The following is a 16,763-nucleotide window of genomic DNA, read 5'->3' as shown; positions in this document are numbered from 1 at the left end:
GATCAATACGCATGTAATAAGTAGTGTGTTTCTTTACTATAAAAAACATAAATATGTAATTCTGAAGGCCATGCTGTTTATTACGCTACGCTGAACTGCAACGCTCTGCATGGAAAAGCGCTATGCTTATGATATGGTGCTGCCACCTGGCAATATCCCTAGGTTTAGCACAAGCTCATGTTTCCCGATGACATTGCCAGATGGTCTACGTATATTACGCAGCGCCTCCTTCATTTTATCAATACCAGCCACATTCGGCCGATTCAATTTACAGGCACTGTTTGAGTCAAGGAAAAATATAAATGGCCTGTTGGCCAGCGGAAGACCATCGTCTTTTGACGGCATTAGCCGCGAAGCTCGCCGATACGCGGCTAATATTTTTTATGTGTCCTAAGACGTTGAATAACTATTGCTAAGCTTTTCTCGTGAGTTCAAAAGATTTCTTAGCTTTGACCGAGACTTTGCAATGAATTTAACGACCCTTTGCAATAGGTCGTTCGCAGTGCTTTGGTGTAAATGTTGCACTCAATATGCAATTGACGCACTCAATACGTCTGTTCGTTTTTCTTACAGTTATAAAACGCTATATTTCATATGGTAATGCAATTTCTTCCCAGACGTGAAGAATTTTTGTTTTTGTTTTTGCAAAGTACTCTGAAGGAGCGGCCTGACTCTCTGGGTTATTATACGACTGCCATGCTGAAGGCTCGTACTCTAATCCAATCTATCCATAAATGTGTTATTGTTTTGATATTTTTTTTCCTTATTACCTCGACAGCAGTTACGAACTCAAGTGACAGTGGGAGCAGCGTCATTTACGACACCGAAAAATAGTTGTGATCTCAAAATAACTTTCGCAGTGAAAACCTTTGCGAGTGATATAAATTGCCTCTATCTGCAGTTAGATCTTTTCGTTAAAGGGCAGCTAATTTTTGATGCCCTTTGCGCAACGGTTATTCAAGGCCCACTTTATATCATAATATATCATCTCTGCCTGTTACTTTAAAGACCGCCGATTGCTTTCTTTACGCGTTCCATAACGCATCTAAGTGAATGTCTTTTTTATTTCGATTTTTCGCTTCCGCTACTGCTTTCGCTTCGCGTTTATAATTATGTTAAAGTTGAAACCAAAAGCATCGCGTTGGTCAGGCTTCAACATTCCGCAGCAGTGAGAAAAAGAAAGTACTTGACGGCTGATTTTCAGCTTGGTAGGAAGCATAGCCACTATTACACAGAACGTACAACACAAGCGCTTTTGTTGTGTCTTCTGTGTAATAGTGGCTGCGATTCCTACCAAGATGGATTCATACCACAAGGCCCAATACAATTGTTTATTGGCTGATTTTCTCCTCGCATAGGAGTCTCACATTCGAAAAGGACATTGTCCTTTCGACTGCGCTGACCCCGTCACGTGCTCAAATAGCGAAAGCAAGAAGCGACCCCACTTACCATCGTCTAATGTGAAAATGACCTTGTCCGGCGCATCACCAGCTCTCAGGTGCAGAGCGATATCCTTCCTGAAAAGTGACCAGTGCGAGCTAAATGGGCGATCCTGCAGTTCTAGCGCAGCTATTAAATTGTGTGGTTCTGGTTAAAGTGATATCTTTGTAAAGCACTGTAATCAAAATTCAAGCTAAATAGCACAACTTTTTTAACCTTTTGACATGCATGATTCAGTGCTTAGAGCTTTCTTTACCACAGCATCACTAGTGGTGATCCGGTAGAGGGGAGAAAGCACTGTACTATAGAGCAGCCCGATTCATCATATTGAGCACCTCAGGGATATGTTCGAGACACTTGTAGCATGACTACACAAAATACAGCACTGTACAAGGGGTGTATCAAAAGCGCCATTATTTGACACGTATGTTCCAATTTCGTGCCACAATATTATAATGATGACAGAAAAAATACTGCTTCTTAATTCATATAAATAAAACAGCACATGTGATTAAGCCACACTATGCCATCGGAGGCTTGAGTGACAGAGCATGGAAAGTGAAATAACTAATTGGAAGTACTGCAGAGGAAAACCAATAAATAAGGAAAACAAACGCGCATTAGATTAGTAGTCATAACGCATACAAAACTTTGGCCCAGAATGCCTGTTACGAGAGGTGAGAGGGGATTTCTATTTGGCAGACAGTTCACCGACACCCAAGAAGAATTTTTGAGCATGAGAAATAGCACACGACTATATTTCATCACACTGGCACCGGTTAACCCAAGACATTATTTAGTCACACTGGCACCGGTTACATCCCCAAAGTTTTATGCACCTAGTGAGCGAACTGCCTTGGCCCAAAGGTTGACTTCAACGCTGCTTGGCAAGCTCTATATCCGCAAAGTCTCTCCCGGAAGTTCCCTCAAGCTCACGACTCAATAACAAGACATGACCAAATCGACAAATGCCTACCTTCAGTGCTTGATGTGGTATAATATATAATCACGTCATTCAATCAGAGATGCAGCAAAGCACTCCATATATGACGTACTCAGAACAATAAGGTATTGTAATGATGAATGTAGTGGGTCATGCATCGCTCGGAAAACACATCGTCAGTGCTAAGCACGAGACTCTCGCGCCGGACGTTATCGCTGCTTTCGCTGGCTAGGCCTACGCTTCTACCTAGTTTCAAATAACAGTTCTGACTGTCACAGTTCTTTATTATATTTGGTGGAGTTTACTGGGTCTCCCCGCAATGCTGAAGTTACCAAGCCGGACTCGACCTGCCGCTATGACCACTGCATCTGCCACAAGCCCTCCGCCTATGGCTCTCCAGGCCATCGTGTGCTCCGGTGCGGTCCGACAGCGGGACCCTCCCATATTCAGCGGCACGGACGATCACGACGTCGATGACTGGCTGGCTATCTATGAACTCGTGAGTGTCCTGAACAATTGGGACGAAGCCACGAGACTGGCCGACGCCGGCATTTAGCTCAGTGGCATTGTCCACTTGTGGCTTCGGAACCATGAAACTGACGTTTCAACTTGGACAGAATTCAAAACAAAGTTCAGTGAAGTATGCGGTCGTCCTGCTGTTTGCAAACTTCGTGCGGAGCAGCGCCTTCAGTCAAGATCTTAACTGCCTGGTGGGAATTTCACCACTTACATAGAAGACATCATTGACTTGTGCAAACGTGTCGATGCGAACATGACAGAGGTGGACCGCATCAAGCACATTTTCAAGGGTATCGACGAGAATGCATTCCAGATGCTCATTTCAAAAAGCCCGGCTACTGTCGCTCAAGTTACCGAGCTCTGCCAAAGCTATGATGAGCTTCGCTGGCAACGTCTCGTCACCCGCTGTGCTGCTTCAATCAGGAATCGATGTCTGGCTTGACTCTCTCACAAGATTCCGTCCTCCTCTCGCAGATAAAAGATTTTGTACGCGAATAAGTTGCCCGCCAACTGTCGCTCATTTCCGGCCTACCGGAGCGCAGTGCACCACTTAGCCCTACACTGCGGACTATTATACAAGACCAAGTGTCTGAGGCCCTTCGTCCACAGCTGGTGCCACCAGACAGTGCGCCATTGACGTTTGCCGAAGCAGCAGCACGACCACGACCACACACGTTCCAAGCACCGCCTCCACTGCCTGCTCCTGTTTATACCACCCCGCTGCCACGACCTCCAGTCTACCGAGTGCCTAATCCATGGCGCACTGCTGACATCCGACCGATCTGCTTTTCGTGTGCTCTACCCGGACATGTCGCACGTCTTTGTCGCCGCCGCCCGCTCCATTCACGTGAAAACCCGCGTTCATATGAGTACGACCGCACGTTTCCCTACACTCCAGACCCGGAATTGCACCCTCCTCGGCCAAGCCAACGACCACCTTCTGATCGCCGATCTCCTTCTTCACGTCGTCGCTCGCCCTCCCCGATGCGCAGACGCCCCCCGAAAATCGAAGCCGAAAACTAAATGACACAATTCCCGAGGCAAGAACTGCGTCCTCGTCGCCGAGCACAAGCCCTCTTCGTTCGCCGCCGAATGTGATTAATGCTGTTCTTGAAGGTGTACCTGTACTTGCCCTTATTGATACTGGTGCTGCCATTTCTGTCATTTCCAGAAAAGTTTGCCGTGCAATTCGAAAAGTGACAACGCCTTACGTGGGCTCGTTTTTTCATACTGCCACTTCACAGCCTGTGCAGCCTGTGGCAGAGTCCACTGCCAGATTTGTAATTCAAGGAGTGCCTTACACGTAGTACTCCCGCGCTGTTCTCACGACATCTTTTTAGGCTGAGATTTTCTCTCTCATCGCCAAGCCATCGTTGATTCTGCCCATGCCGAAGTTGTCTTTTGTCCTCTTGGTGACGCTTTACCTGCGGATGATCGCCCTCCCTACGCGAAGTTGGTCATTAGTGGCGACACTCGGATCCCTCCGCGCACTACTGTCTTCGCACCTGTGTCGTGTTCCACCGTCATGGATGCTACCGCATTCTTCACGCCTTCCGCTGCTTTCGTTCGTCGCCACCTATTACCGCTCCCCACCGCTCTTGTTACTCTTCAAAGTGGTGCGACCAACGTGCCATTGGTGAATCCTTTCCCATTCACGATTACGCTGCTTCAGGTCAAATGTATCGGCTCAATCGAATCATTCGAAACCATCGCTACACTTGACGTTCCTGATGAATAATCGGAAGCCAGCGCCATCTCCTGTAGTTCCGGGAATGGCCCTTCCACTGCCGACTTTCTCAACCGTATAATCGACGAAGACCTAAACCCACAACAGAAGTGTGAGCTTTTGAGCATCCTTGACAAGTTTCGGCCATTTTTTGACAGCCACAGCGCTACCTTAGGTCGAACATCTACTGTATGCCACCAGATTCACACAGGTAATCATCCACCACTACGGCAGCGACCGTACCGTGTTTCACCGACTGAACGCCGTGCCATCGATGACCAAGTAGGTGACATGCTAAAGCGCGGCGGTGTTCAACTATCAAACAGTCCTTGGGCGTCGCCGGTTGTTTTAGTTAAAAAGAAGGATGGCACAATATGCTTTTGCGCAGATTATCGTCGCCTAAACAAAATAACACGAAAGGATGTGTATCCTTTGCCTCGGATCAATGACGCCCTCGACTCTTTTTCAAGGCGCAGAGTTCTTTTCCTCCCTTGATCTACGCTCTGGTTATTGGCAAGTGCCCATGAATCCGGAAGATAAATCAAAAACTGCCTTTATTACACCAGACGGCTTATACGAATTTAACATGATGCCATTCGGCCTATGCAATGCGCCGGCAACATTTGAGCGCATGATGGACACTATCTTCCAAGGCCTCAAATGGAACACGTGTTTGTGCTACTTAGGTGATGTGGTGGTATTCTCGCCCGATTTTCCCACGCACCTTCGTCGCTTGGAACAGGTTCTACGCTGTCTTTTTGCAGCTGGCCTCCCACTAAACTTGAAGTAGTGTCACTTTGGAGCACGCAAGCTGACCATTCTCGGCCACGTCGTGTCGAAGGATGGCGTTTTCCCTGACCCCGCTAAGCTACGTGCTGTTAGCGAGTTCCCAAGGCCCGAGTCTCTCAAGGAGCTGCGTAGTTTAATTGGGCTTTGCTCATACTTCCGCCGCTTTGTCCCGGATTTCGCCTCGATCATAGCACCTCTGACAGAACTACTTAAGGGAGACCGCAATCCATCTGCGTGGTCTCCAGCCTGCGACCGTGCTTTTGCGAAGCTCCGAGAACTGCTACCTAGTTTCAAATAACAGTTCCGACTGTCACAGCTCTTTATTAAAGTATGTATTAGGTGTTTTAACAATGTATTTAGGAAACTTTTATGGTGTGAACAAGAAACAAACAGTCAAAGCAGCAATAGAAGAAAGTAAAAACTCCTCCGATAAATTTTCTGCGTGTGCTGCCAAATTTCTGCCACAAGTTTTTGCTTTCTGAACCCCTTTGATGTTAGGCAACACGCCCAATGGCAAGGTTTGCTCAATAGACTATCTTAAAGACGTATAATATGTCATCTTGGAATCATAATTTCACATTTAATCAGGTATTGAGGTGCCGTAAAAATAACCAAAATTGATAAGAGCTATGACGTGAGTTCTCAATTTCTAATAACTTATTCTTTTGGGTCAATTGCAAATACTTCCTACTGAAGGATCTAAAAACCTGATCAAGCAGCAAGGTGTAACCGCGACGGCTTGCCTATGGTCACTCGACGGTAAGACAACCTCCATGGAACCCTCTGTCAAGTTTGAGTGCTGAAAAATACTTCAGAAAAATAAATATTTATGGTGGTGCTGGGCTGATAGTCTAGGTCACGACACTTTGAAGTCGAGTGACTTCAGAATCGGACTAAACATCCATTATTGCCTAAGAACAATTTAATCTAGACAAAAGGATGTACCGATGGTACAAAAGAAGTGCAAAACTAGAACACTGTAAATGCTTCGCTGAAATATTCTGTGATGGAGGAAAAAAGCACGCCAAGTCAGAACGTGCAGAGCCAACATGGAATGTTGTATACAACAGCATAAATCGTACGTCACAAAAGTGATTCCAAACTTCCATTTCGGTGGTACAAGCATGCGCGTTTCAAGAGGCCGTTTCAGCCACTAAGAAATGCCGGATTGATAAAAAAAATCACGCCGGTGACGGCCAAAAAAAAATCGGCCGGTGACGGCCAAAAACAACGTTTCTATGAAGGCCGCTACCATATAGCTGGTTGCAATATAAATACACACGTACTTGTTCCTAAGGCAGCTCCCAAAGGGAATTGTGCGTGTAATCTTCATTTTGACAAAGCGCAGCAGGTGCAATATTTTTGCGCGGCTCCATAAACTATGCATTACTCGCAAATAAAGTGATGTACTTTCTTATACATAATATTCACAAAATAGCAAGACTCTCAAGCCAAGAATAGTTTTCAGCTTGCAGTTTTCAAAACTACCCTTATTTGACCCGTCCAAACAGATTCATGTCAAAAGTGTTATCACCACACGGTTCAACTAGATCGGCGCGGACGGGAAAGAAGAACAGCGTCGACTCTTAACAGAGATGTTAGAACTGGTCGGCCTTCCATTTGTGGCTAAAATAAAAGTCTAGTACTGCTACTACTACTAACCTTAAATTTTATTCAGTCTGTTGGCAAATTTTATTCCATCTGTTTTATTCCGTCTGTTTTACTTCGTCTGTTGGAGTGGGCACGGCGAAATCCGTGGAAACATGGCTAAACGTTTCCTCTGCCTTGTGCAGGGCTTGCTTCTCTGCGTCCCCAACGTATCTCCTGGATCTACAACGGCCACCACTGGGTACTCGCCGCATTCGCACCACTTTCCTTTCTGCAAGTCACAGCCGCCTCACGTGGAACCATGTGACGTCATCCCAAAGCTGCTGCCGCCTGGCAGTGCTTGGTCTCTGACGTCATCCGATCATCGGCTACTTAAAGACACCTGGAACCCCCCTACCTCAGTGGGCGCGGCGAAATCCGTGGAAACATGGCTAAACGTTTCCTCTGCCTTGTGCAGGGCTTGCTGCTCTGCGTCCCCAACGTATCTCCTGGATCTACAATGGCCACCAGTGGGTACTCGCCACATTCGCACCACTTTCCTTTCTGCAAGTCACAGCCGCCGCACGTGGAACCATGTGACGTCATCCCGAAGCTGCTGCCGCCTGGCAGTGCTTGGTCTGTGACGTCATCCGATCATCGACTACTTAAAGACACCGGGAACCCCCCTCTCTCAGTGGGCACGGCGAAATCCGTGGAAACATGGCTAAACGTTTCCTCTGCCTTGTGCAGGTTAGTAGGGCGTACAGCTCATTTCGAAGCGATTGCCGCTGTTTGGTTGTTATGCCATGCCCACGGCAGTGTCGTGAAATTGCATACGAAATTGCATACGATTGCATACGTGAATTGCATCGATTGCATACGATGTCGAACAAAACCCCGGACCTACCAACCAAGACATTCTGGCTAAGCTTTTAGAGGGACAAAAAGCTCTCCGTATTGAGGTAGCAGACCTTACAACTAAAACGGAAAACATGTTAGCAAAGCTTACACGGCATCTTTCAGAAATCGAGACCAAAGTGGCTAAAATGAAAACTAAAAATTCAAAATTAGATGACCTGGACATCCTTTTAAGGTCTACACAAACTCAATGAATTTCCAGGCCCGAAAGCTAACGGATCTTGAAGATCGAGGCAGACATTCAAACTTGATTGTTTTTGGTATCCTAGAACAGCCGGAAAAAACTGAATCTGATCTTAAAAAGAAAGTCATCTCTGAAACGTTTCACAGCAAGCTCGGCGTTAAATGCACTTCTGTTGCCCGGATTCATAGGCTTGGAAGATCAGGCTCGAATAGGCCGATTATTTTGTATCTTCAAGACTTCACCAAAAAGCTAGCTGTGCTGAAAAAGGCGAGCAACCTAAAGGAAACTAACATCTTTGTTCAGAACGACTACTCAAAGCAGACGTTGGCAAAACGTAAATTACTGTGGGAAAGTGCAAAAGCCAACAAAGAACAAGGCAAGAAGGCATTTTTGGTGCATGATAAGTTGCGTGTAGGTGATTATCTGTTTATTTGGAATGACGTAACGAACAAACGTCAATTAATTGGAAGCTGTCGGAGTGCCACGGCATCGCCTCAGTCTATCGGCAGTGCACCCCATAACGAAAGTACGGGTACCAAGTGTTGACTAGCTGCGCAGAAGCGAGTTAGACTGATTAATATGAATGCTCGAAGTATCGGAAATAAAACCGAGCAACTTGAGGCTGTACTCATAGCATACAACCCTCATGTAGTGGTAATAACGGAAACGTGGCTCCACAGCGAAATGTGTGACCAAGACTTAGTGCCTCCAGCTTATGAAATGTACCGCAGAGATAGGGCCTCAAGAGGTGGTGGAGTTGCAGTACTTGTTAAAACAGGAATTACTGTCACCCGTTTACCTGACGTTGAAAGTACAGAAAGCATATGCCTGAGGCCTTCACTCTTCAATAAGTCTTTTGTGTTGTATGCAGTGTGCAGGCCGCCGAATTCGCTGCCGGATTATTTGTTTAACTTGAAAACCCATATGGAAAATTACAGTAATCAAAAGCTAATTGTCATCGGCGACTTCAATCTGCCTAATAATTACTGGAACCAAATGCAGTCGACATCAGATTAGAATAATGCAAATGTACTGTTCGATATATTGCTTTCCCACAATCTCGCCCAAATTGTTCAGCAACCGACACGTGTTCGTAATGCTTCGTCCACGTTGCTAGATCTTGTGTTCATGCATCGCACTATTCTTGATTGCTGTGTTTGTGTTGAACCCAGCTGATCTGATCACGACCTGGTCACAGTTTCTTTTCCCTTCCATTGTAATCGCTCCAATAGCCCACCTAACTCTAAACAGGTCAAAAATTTTTCCCGTGCTAACGATACGAGCATTCAAGATTATCTTGAATTTGAATTGGTGAATTTTAATGGCGACGACGCTGCTGTTCTCTGGGATAAGTTTACGAAACTATGCTTCCACTGCATTGAACGGTTTGTACCAAACAAAACAAAAAAACCCCAAAATTCACACCATAGATCACAAGGCCAATAATACAAATGAAGCGTAAAGCCAAGCGCTATCGGAAAAAAGGTGCTCCCGCTAACATTCTCAGGGGAATTCGTAACTCCCTTTCCGAAGCTATTAAAAGTGCCAAGAATTTTTATTTTACTGTCAAGTTACAAAACTTCATCAAAGAGGACGCTAAAAAATTCTGGTATTTTATTAAGGACCGTAAAAGCTCCTAAAACCGAATCAAGTTTAACGGCACTATAATTGACAATCCCCAAACGATCGCGAAAAATTTCAACGACTATTTTCATAGCGTTTTTTCAACTTCTACCCTGCCTGTCTCAATCAGCATTGACGCTTCTGATTCAGATTCTAACCTCATTTCATTCGATGGCGTCCTAAATTTACTGCTGTGATTAAAAGTTAAATCAACCCCTGGGCCAGACAACATACCCAATGCATTTCTCCGGCAAAATGCCGAAATATTAGCCAAGTACATTGTTGTGATCTTCTGAGCCTCAATAAGTTCAGCAACTTTACCCATAGATTGGAAATCGGCACGTGTTCTGCCCTTTGTGAAAAAGGGGGACCCAGAGTGCATATCAAACTACCGTCCAATTTCTATGACTTCCGCATGTTGCAGAATGCCAGAACATATGATTGCCAGTCGTATAAACAGCTTCTTAGATGATAACCACATTTTATCTCCCTTTCAGCATGGATTCAGAAAACGGTTTTCCACAGTCACCCAGTTGGTCTCAGTTATTCATCACATTGCTTCTATTTTAGACAAAGCTGGTCAGGTCGATGTACTGTTTTTAGATTTCAGTAAAGCCTTCGAACGTGTTCCCCATAACAAGCTCATCGAGAAATTGCAGACTATATGGCTTCTAAACTACTTAGAATCCTGGGTGTCTGCTTACCTGAACGGCCGGAAACAGTATGTCGACGTCTGTGGACAGACATCACCTCATCTCCCAGTAGATTCCGGCGTACCGCAGGGTAGTGTTCTAGGTCCGCTGCTGTTTATAATTTATTGCAATGATATTGTTAATGCTATTACTGATCCGGTTAAAATAAGACTTTATGCAGACGACTGCATTATTTTCACAGATGTACACTCACCAGATGACCAGGTCGCTCTCGACACTGCCCTTAACAATATTCTTTCGTGGTGTAACAAATGGGGCATGGTGCTCAATTTCAATAAATCTGTTTGCCTTCGCATTTCTAACAAGAAAAATTCCCTTCAGTTTTCCTATTCCTCCAAAAGCCAACCCTTAAAAGAAGTCAGTCAATACAAATACCTAGGCATAACGATAACGAATAAGTTGTCCTGGAATGCACAAATTGCCGATGTTTCGTCATCGGCTTTCCGTAAACTGTGTCTTTTAAGGCCCAAACTCAGAGACGCCCCGTCACAAGTGAAACTATTAGCTTATAACACTTTATTACGTCCAAAGCTCAAATACGCTTGTATTGTATGGGATCCGCATACTAAGTCTAACATACATTCCCTCGAAAAGATTCAAATACGAGCAGTGTATTTTATTTACTCGAAGTATGGTCGTGGTACATCAGTTACTGAACTAATGCGAGATAACGAACTCCAGACGCTACAATTGCGGCGCCAGCTACTCCGTCTAAAATTCTTGGACTCACTAATTAACAATAAACTTGGGCTAGACCCATCACAATACGTTACCCCAGTTTCGACCATGCAAACTCGTCATTCTCATGTCTGATCTTTAACTCCGTATTTTGCGCGAACAGATTTATTTAAGTTTTTTCTTTTTTCCAAGAACTGTAACAGAATGGAATAGCTTGCCTTCTGATTTCCTTCAAACCTTCGATCTTGATGAACCCAATGCTTAATTCTGTGAATCTTGACCCCCCCTCCCAATATCGCTTGATTTTTTTTTTGTTTTGATGTTTCTCTTCTACTCGTTCTTCTCTTACACAGATGTATTTTAGTCAAGCTGTGTTACTCATGTACTGATCGCGTGCTTTCTTTGTTTTGATGTTTCTCTTCTACTGCTCTCCTCTTACACAGATGTATTTTAGTGAAGCTGTGTCACTCAAGTACTGATCTTGTGTTTGTGTTTGTACCCCTCCTGCTTCGGCCTTTTTGGCCTGCAGTATTCCACAAATAAAAAATAAATAAAAAACTCTTGGCAGGTAATCATTCACTCATTTTATGTAGGTGTGTATTAAATACATAGTGTTTCACGTTTAGAAAGAGATTATGCATTTGGCTATAATTATGCAGCACCAAAGAGCTGGGTAAAGCAAGAAGAATTGCTACTGAATAATACGGAGCATTATTCCCAAAAAGGAAAATTAAAGCGTTTGCGCAAAAGCAAAAGCTGTTCTGAAGAAGTACGTACAGTAACCGTCGAGCATAGAGTTAAGCAACAAATTAGCTCTGCGCGTAACAACTTCTTCGGCACCACACTTATGACTTTCATGACAGATGAACCAAGCTAATTCTGGCCATGTCTTTCCAGGACTGAATACGGCGTCTGGCAGGTAATAATCGATAGCATAAGTGATTATGATGCTGCCGCTATCACAAACGCGTTCAGAAATTATTTTCAGTCTGTTTTCACTCGTACTACAGGGCCTCCAGGACACGTTGAAGTGCGAGTCTACGAATCAACAATGGCGCCAGTAGAACTTTCAAGGCAGGGATTCCTACACGTTCCCTTGAAAATGGATGTCAAAAAGCCAACAAGATCTGAGAGTATGTAAAACAAGTTTGTTAGACGCTGCGCAGTGCAAGCGACTCCTTTTATTTATGAAATTTTCAGAGAATCTTTAAAAACTGCTAGCGTTCAACCAGAATGGCTGCGTGCAAAGATCATTCCCACTCATAAGGACAGAAGCCAAGAACAAGTGAACAAATACAGACCCGAAATATCAACCAGCCGCAGTTGTAAACACATGGGCCACATTACGAACAAGTTAGTGACGATTCCAAAGCGAGGAGCTTCCTTTCATCTATTCTAGATACTTCAGGAACGACAGTGTGATGCTGCTGCGCTATCACGCTTATATAAAAAAACTTCAAATTCATTGGCGCGTTGCCAGTTTCAAGCTTGTGTACTTCTTACATAACAACAAGCTTGCTGTTGGTAAAAACATCTAGCTCAAACCACCTTATCAGTGCTCTTCCAGACTAAATCATGCGAAGTGTATCAGACTATATATAACACGCCACGACACCTACAAATGTTCTTTTTTCCCATCTCTCATAGGAAAATGAAAGGGGCTTCCAGATGCTTGCATGAATGTCTAATCCTCGTAGGCGTTTGCTGCTAAAATCTAGCAGTTCTCGTTCGTGTGAACCCTGAGAGTGACTACATTTCTAAATTCACCATGACACTGTGAGCTTTTTTGTATTTCACACTGAGTTATGTAAACATGTTGTTCTGTGATGTTTCACTCTTTTATCAGTGTGTAGGAATGAGCTGCATAACGCTGCTGAAGCGTGATAACTATGTTATTCTTATGCCATTTCAAAATCAATCTATCTATTCATTGTTGATCCCTCTATGAGTTTGTTTAGGCTCACAGTATTCACCAAACAAAATAATATTATTATTCTGGGCTATAAGTAGCTATGCTCTGCGCTATGTTTCTTTGTATAGTTCAATCGTGTGTTTTTTTGCTTTTTTGTCTATTTTAAACATTGTGTCCAGTTTGATGTCCTTTGTCGCTGTGTAACCGCTTGCGCAAGTATGTAGGTATGTCACACAATTGGTCCCTCTACTAGCCAGTTAGGCTATGGGACCAAACAAGTGTTTGCGAAGTTTTTTGTTACATAGATGTGAAAGTTAAAATAAAGAAATAAAAAGTGAGCCAACCAATTGTCTACTCTTAGCAATGGAAAGATGCAAACTTTCAGAAACGCCTTATATTCACTGACAACGTTGATGTGTGAATAAAATAATTCCTATTGGGGGGGGGAGCTAGCAGTGAGTCGCCGACGTCATCGTATGCTGAAGGAGGTGCTGTGCACTTGTTGCCTAGTACTATCTGCACGCGCATTGTTATTCAAAATTCTTGTGTTGTCTCTACAGGCGACATTTTTCTCAGTTTTTTTGATAACACTCCATTTTTCAACTATGCCTTCAAACAGAGTAACTACAAATATTCAATGAGTGAATTATATACATGTGGAAATATTCCGATGCTTTGATTATTAGAACGGGCTTCAATTTGAATTTCAAATATTCAACGTTCTGAAGTATTCAAAATGAACGATTAGGTGTATATTTGCCCGCATGTCATCCTCTGTAGCGGTGCTTTCAGTGGAGGATAGTGTTGCTAAGCTGCTAAAGCACATATTCAAATGTGTATAATTCGCTTCTATATCTCTGTAAAAGGGGTTCCACTGCAGTAAGAAATTGCTAAGCCATCAACACAATAATTCAGCAACAATCCGCACTGTGTGTCACGAAGCCTCCCCTCGTGCCTGCATGAACACATTACCCTCACATCCATTCAGCATTCTTTAGGTCCAAAAGCTTTGTATACAGGCTTATATGCCCTTAGTATGGTAACTTTTAAAAAGTACCAATTTTCAACCGTCAAAATATTTCACAGATTTTCACTTCCATTAAACCAAAACTTCAATCCTGCTACTACTTAAAGTTGTTTCCGCTTTCTTTTAAAAAAAAATGACATCTGCACCAACCTTAATTCAAGTAAACAAAACTGTGCATATTAGTTGAAGGGAAACTAAAGGCAACTTTCAAGTCAACGTTGGTGGCTGAAATAGAGGTCCAAAAATCTCGTAGTGTTACTTTTGTGCGAAGGAAGGGTCTATTTTGAAATAATATTACGTATTATTGGTGTGCATTGGCTTAACGCACTTCAAATTACTCGCCCTAAGAAGCAAACTGGCCGGGCCAACTCACGTCACTGTGGACGCGCATAACGTTGTCGGGCTTTACTGCGCTTCTAGCAGCATAAAGAGAGCAGCGGGACCCACAGCAGCAACAACGCCATTGATCAATTTCTCGCTATGGGCTCCAAGAATGCAGAAGTTTTTTGGTTTAACTGCGCCCCATTAGATGGCACCACCTGTACAGTGTAACTACGCAAAAATAGAGTTTTTGAATCACTCCTGTCATTCCCAATAGTAACGTCAGGTGGTGCTTTTTTTCTGTGAAACAAACACAAACAAACAAGCAGCATTCTGTTGCATCTCTTGATACACGGAAGGTTCTTTATTTAGTGCAGCTAGATCGCTTACTAGTGAATAACTGTAGGTGGTTCGTCTGATGTCAACGGAATCATTTTGAGAATGTCCTACTGTGGCACATCTGTTATTGTGAACTTACCTTTATTTCTCGCTAAGTAGGAACTTGTTGTTGATAATGTTGTAACTTTAGATGTTGTCATACAATGAGCTTTCACTCTGACATAAATAATAATATTATGTTTTAATATTATGTGATACTTATACTTCAATTTCAATTGCAAACTATTCGACCAAAATCAATACTTTGAATGCGTTTTGAACCTAAAGTTTACTATTCTCAAAAGTCTAGTGAATTAACCTTCCGATAAACACTAAGTCACTGGATTGAACCCAGACTGCAGCACCTGCATTGCCGATGAGGCGAAAATGCTGTGAGCCCGTGTGCTCAGATTTTCGTCCTGGTCAAAAAACCCAGGTGGTCAAAATTGCCGGAGCCTTCCACTACGGCATCTCTCACAATCATATGGTGGTTTTGGGACGTTAAAGCCCACACATCAATAAAAGATGAGTACCAAATTTCTTTAAAAGACACCTGTGAACGAATCTTTAGATTCCATTTTTTTACTGTTATTTGTAGCTTTGTGTATGGTAATGCGGAAACACAGTCATAAATTCTGTAATGTGTCATATAATGTTTGCTAGTGTCGTTCCTTCCGAATGATTTTGCGTCATCTCAAAACGCCCGCCAAGATACTATAGGAAACTAGCGCCAAACATTGGGGCAGTGCATGAGACTATTTGTGCGCTCAAGCTTCGGTGACGCTGAACGCACAGTTTTAAAATTGGGGGACCCGCGGGTGGTGAAGAAGCTATTTGTTACAGTCTACTGGTACAGTACCAGTGCACAATGTTTGTTTTGTTTTCACTCGTCTTGGTTGTTAGAGAGGTTGAGGCAACTTATAAACACTATTATTTTTGTTTTTTTTTCTAATCAATCTTAAAGTGGTCTTCAACACTCTTTGAGCATGGTCAGAAAACACTTCCGGCAGGACTGAAATAAACTCTTTTCCATTCCATCGGTAGTAGAAGCTCCCGACAACACGTGAGCTAAATATTATAGCACTGCACGCAGCCTGGAATTCACAATAATTTATCAAAGTCAGACAAAAACTGCTTTTTTTCTCGACAGATCACGTTATATGCCCAAAAATCACACGTGAACGACTCATCTATCAAGTCATTGGCTCATTTGAACATGGCGAGCTAACTAGTTACAGAGATCGCCGCGGGAGGCTGTTACTTGTTCACGCGTGCACGTGCGATCACACTAAAACAGCCGCGCATTCGACGAAAAACAAAAGAAAAAAGTGCTCAAGGTCGCGAAACGCGCGTGACGTTTTTCTGTGGCTCTGCCATCCCTCCCTGCTTAGCTTCCAGCGCTTTCGTCAGGACGAGAGAACAGAGAATGCAGTTGCTGCATGCAACAAACCTTTGTAACTCCACTGGCACTGGATGGATTCTTAACATTTTTGCGGTATTAATTTTGTAAGGCAATAAGCTCTTTTAGTGAATTCATTTCATGGTTACTTGGAAAAGTGTTTCGGGGCACCTTTAATTAACTTGCGTTGCGGGTACTGTGAGTGTGGGCAACGGGCAACGTTGTAGGGACGTTGTACATGTGGTGAATGGGGTTGGCGGCAGTTTTTAACAAGTTCGGCGTGCCCGTTTAATTGGTAAACTAAGACCGGAACACGAAGTGGACCTGGTGAGAAGCTACTAGCGAAGTTGAATAGGTGTGTGTATGGTGTAGGCGGATGCGACAAACAGTTGTTGTGGTTGAAGAGTTAGCGGAGACAGCTGGATAGCGGGATTATGGTTGTCTGGCGCTCGGTCTGATGGTCGGGCGGGCGATGGCTAAGAAGGCTGGGAAAACCATGGCCAAAAGTGAGCAAATGTAGTGCGAAAAAATGCAAGCGATGGTGCTACCTGGACTAGACAGCATTCAGGAGTTCGGCCGACGCGGAGAAGGCGAGCTTCGCGTGCT

The 16,763-nt window shown here is 43.8% G+C and overlaps 1 protein-coding gene across 3 annotated transcripts in view; it reads right to left on the bottom strand.

Annotated features, from left to right (window-relative positions):
• LOC119178295 (uncharacterized) overlaps positions 1-16,763 on the bottom strand; it is a 110,360-nt gene that overhangs the window by 81,682 nt on the left and 11,915 nt on the right. For all 3 annotated transcript variants that reach the window (XM_075887038.1, XM_075887043.1, XM_037429489.2), the window contains exon 3: positions 1,450-1,517. In XM_075887038.1, coding sequence (XP_075743153.1) covers positions 1,450-1,517 — 68 coding nt within the window. The remainder of the gene's footprint in view (positions 1-1,449; positions 1,518-16,763) is intronic.

The sequence above is a fragment of the Rhipicephalus microplus genome, chromosome 1, assembly GCF_043290135.1.
Source record: "Rhipicephalus microplus isolate Deutch F79 chromosome 1, USDA_Rmic, whole genome shotgun sequence".
NCBI lineage: Eukaryota > Metazoa > Arthropoda > Arachnida > Ixodida > Ixodidae > Rhipicephalus > Rhipicephalus microplus.
Note: the sequence above shows the minus strand (reverse complement) of the source record. Positions and strands in the feature narration are given on the sequence as shown.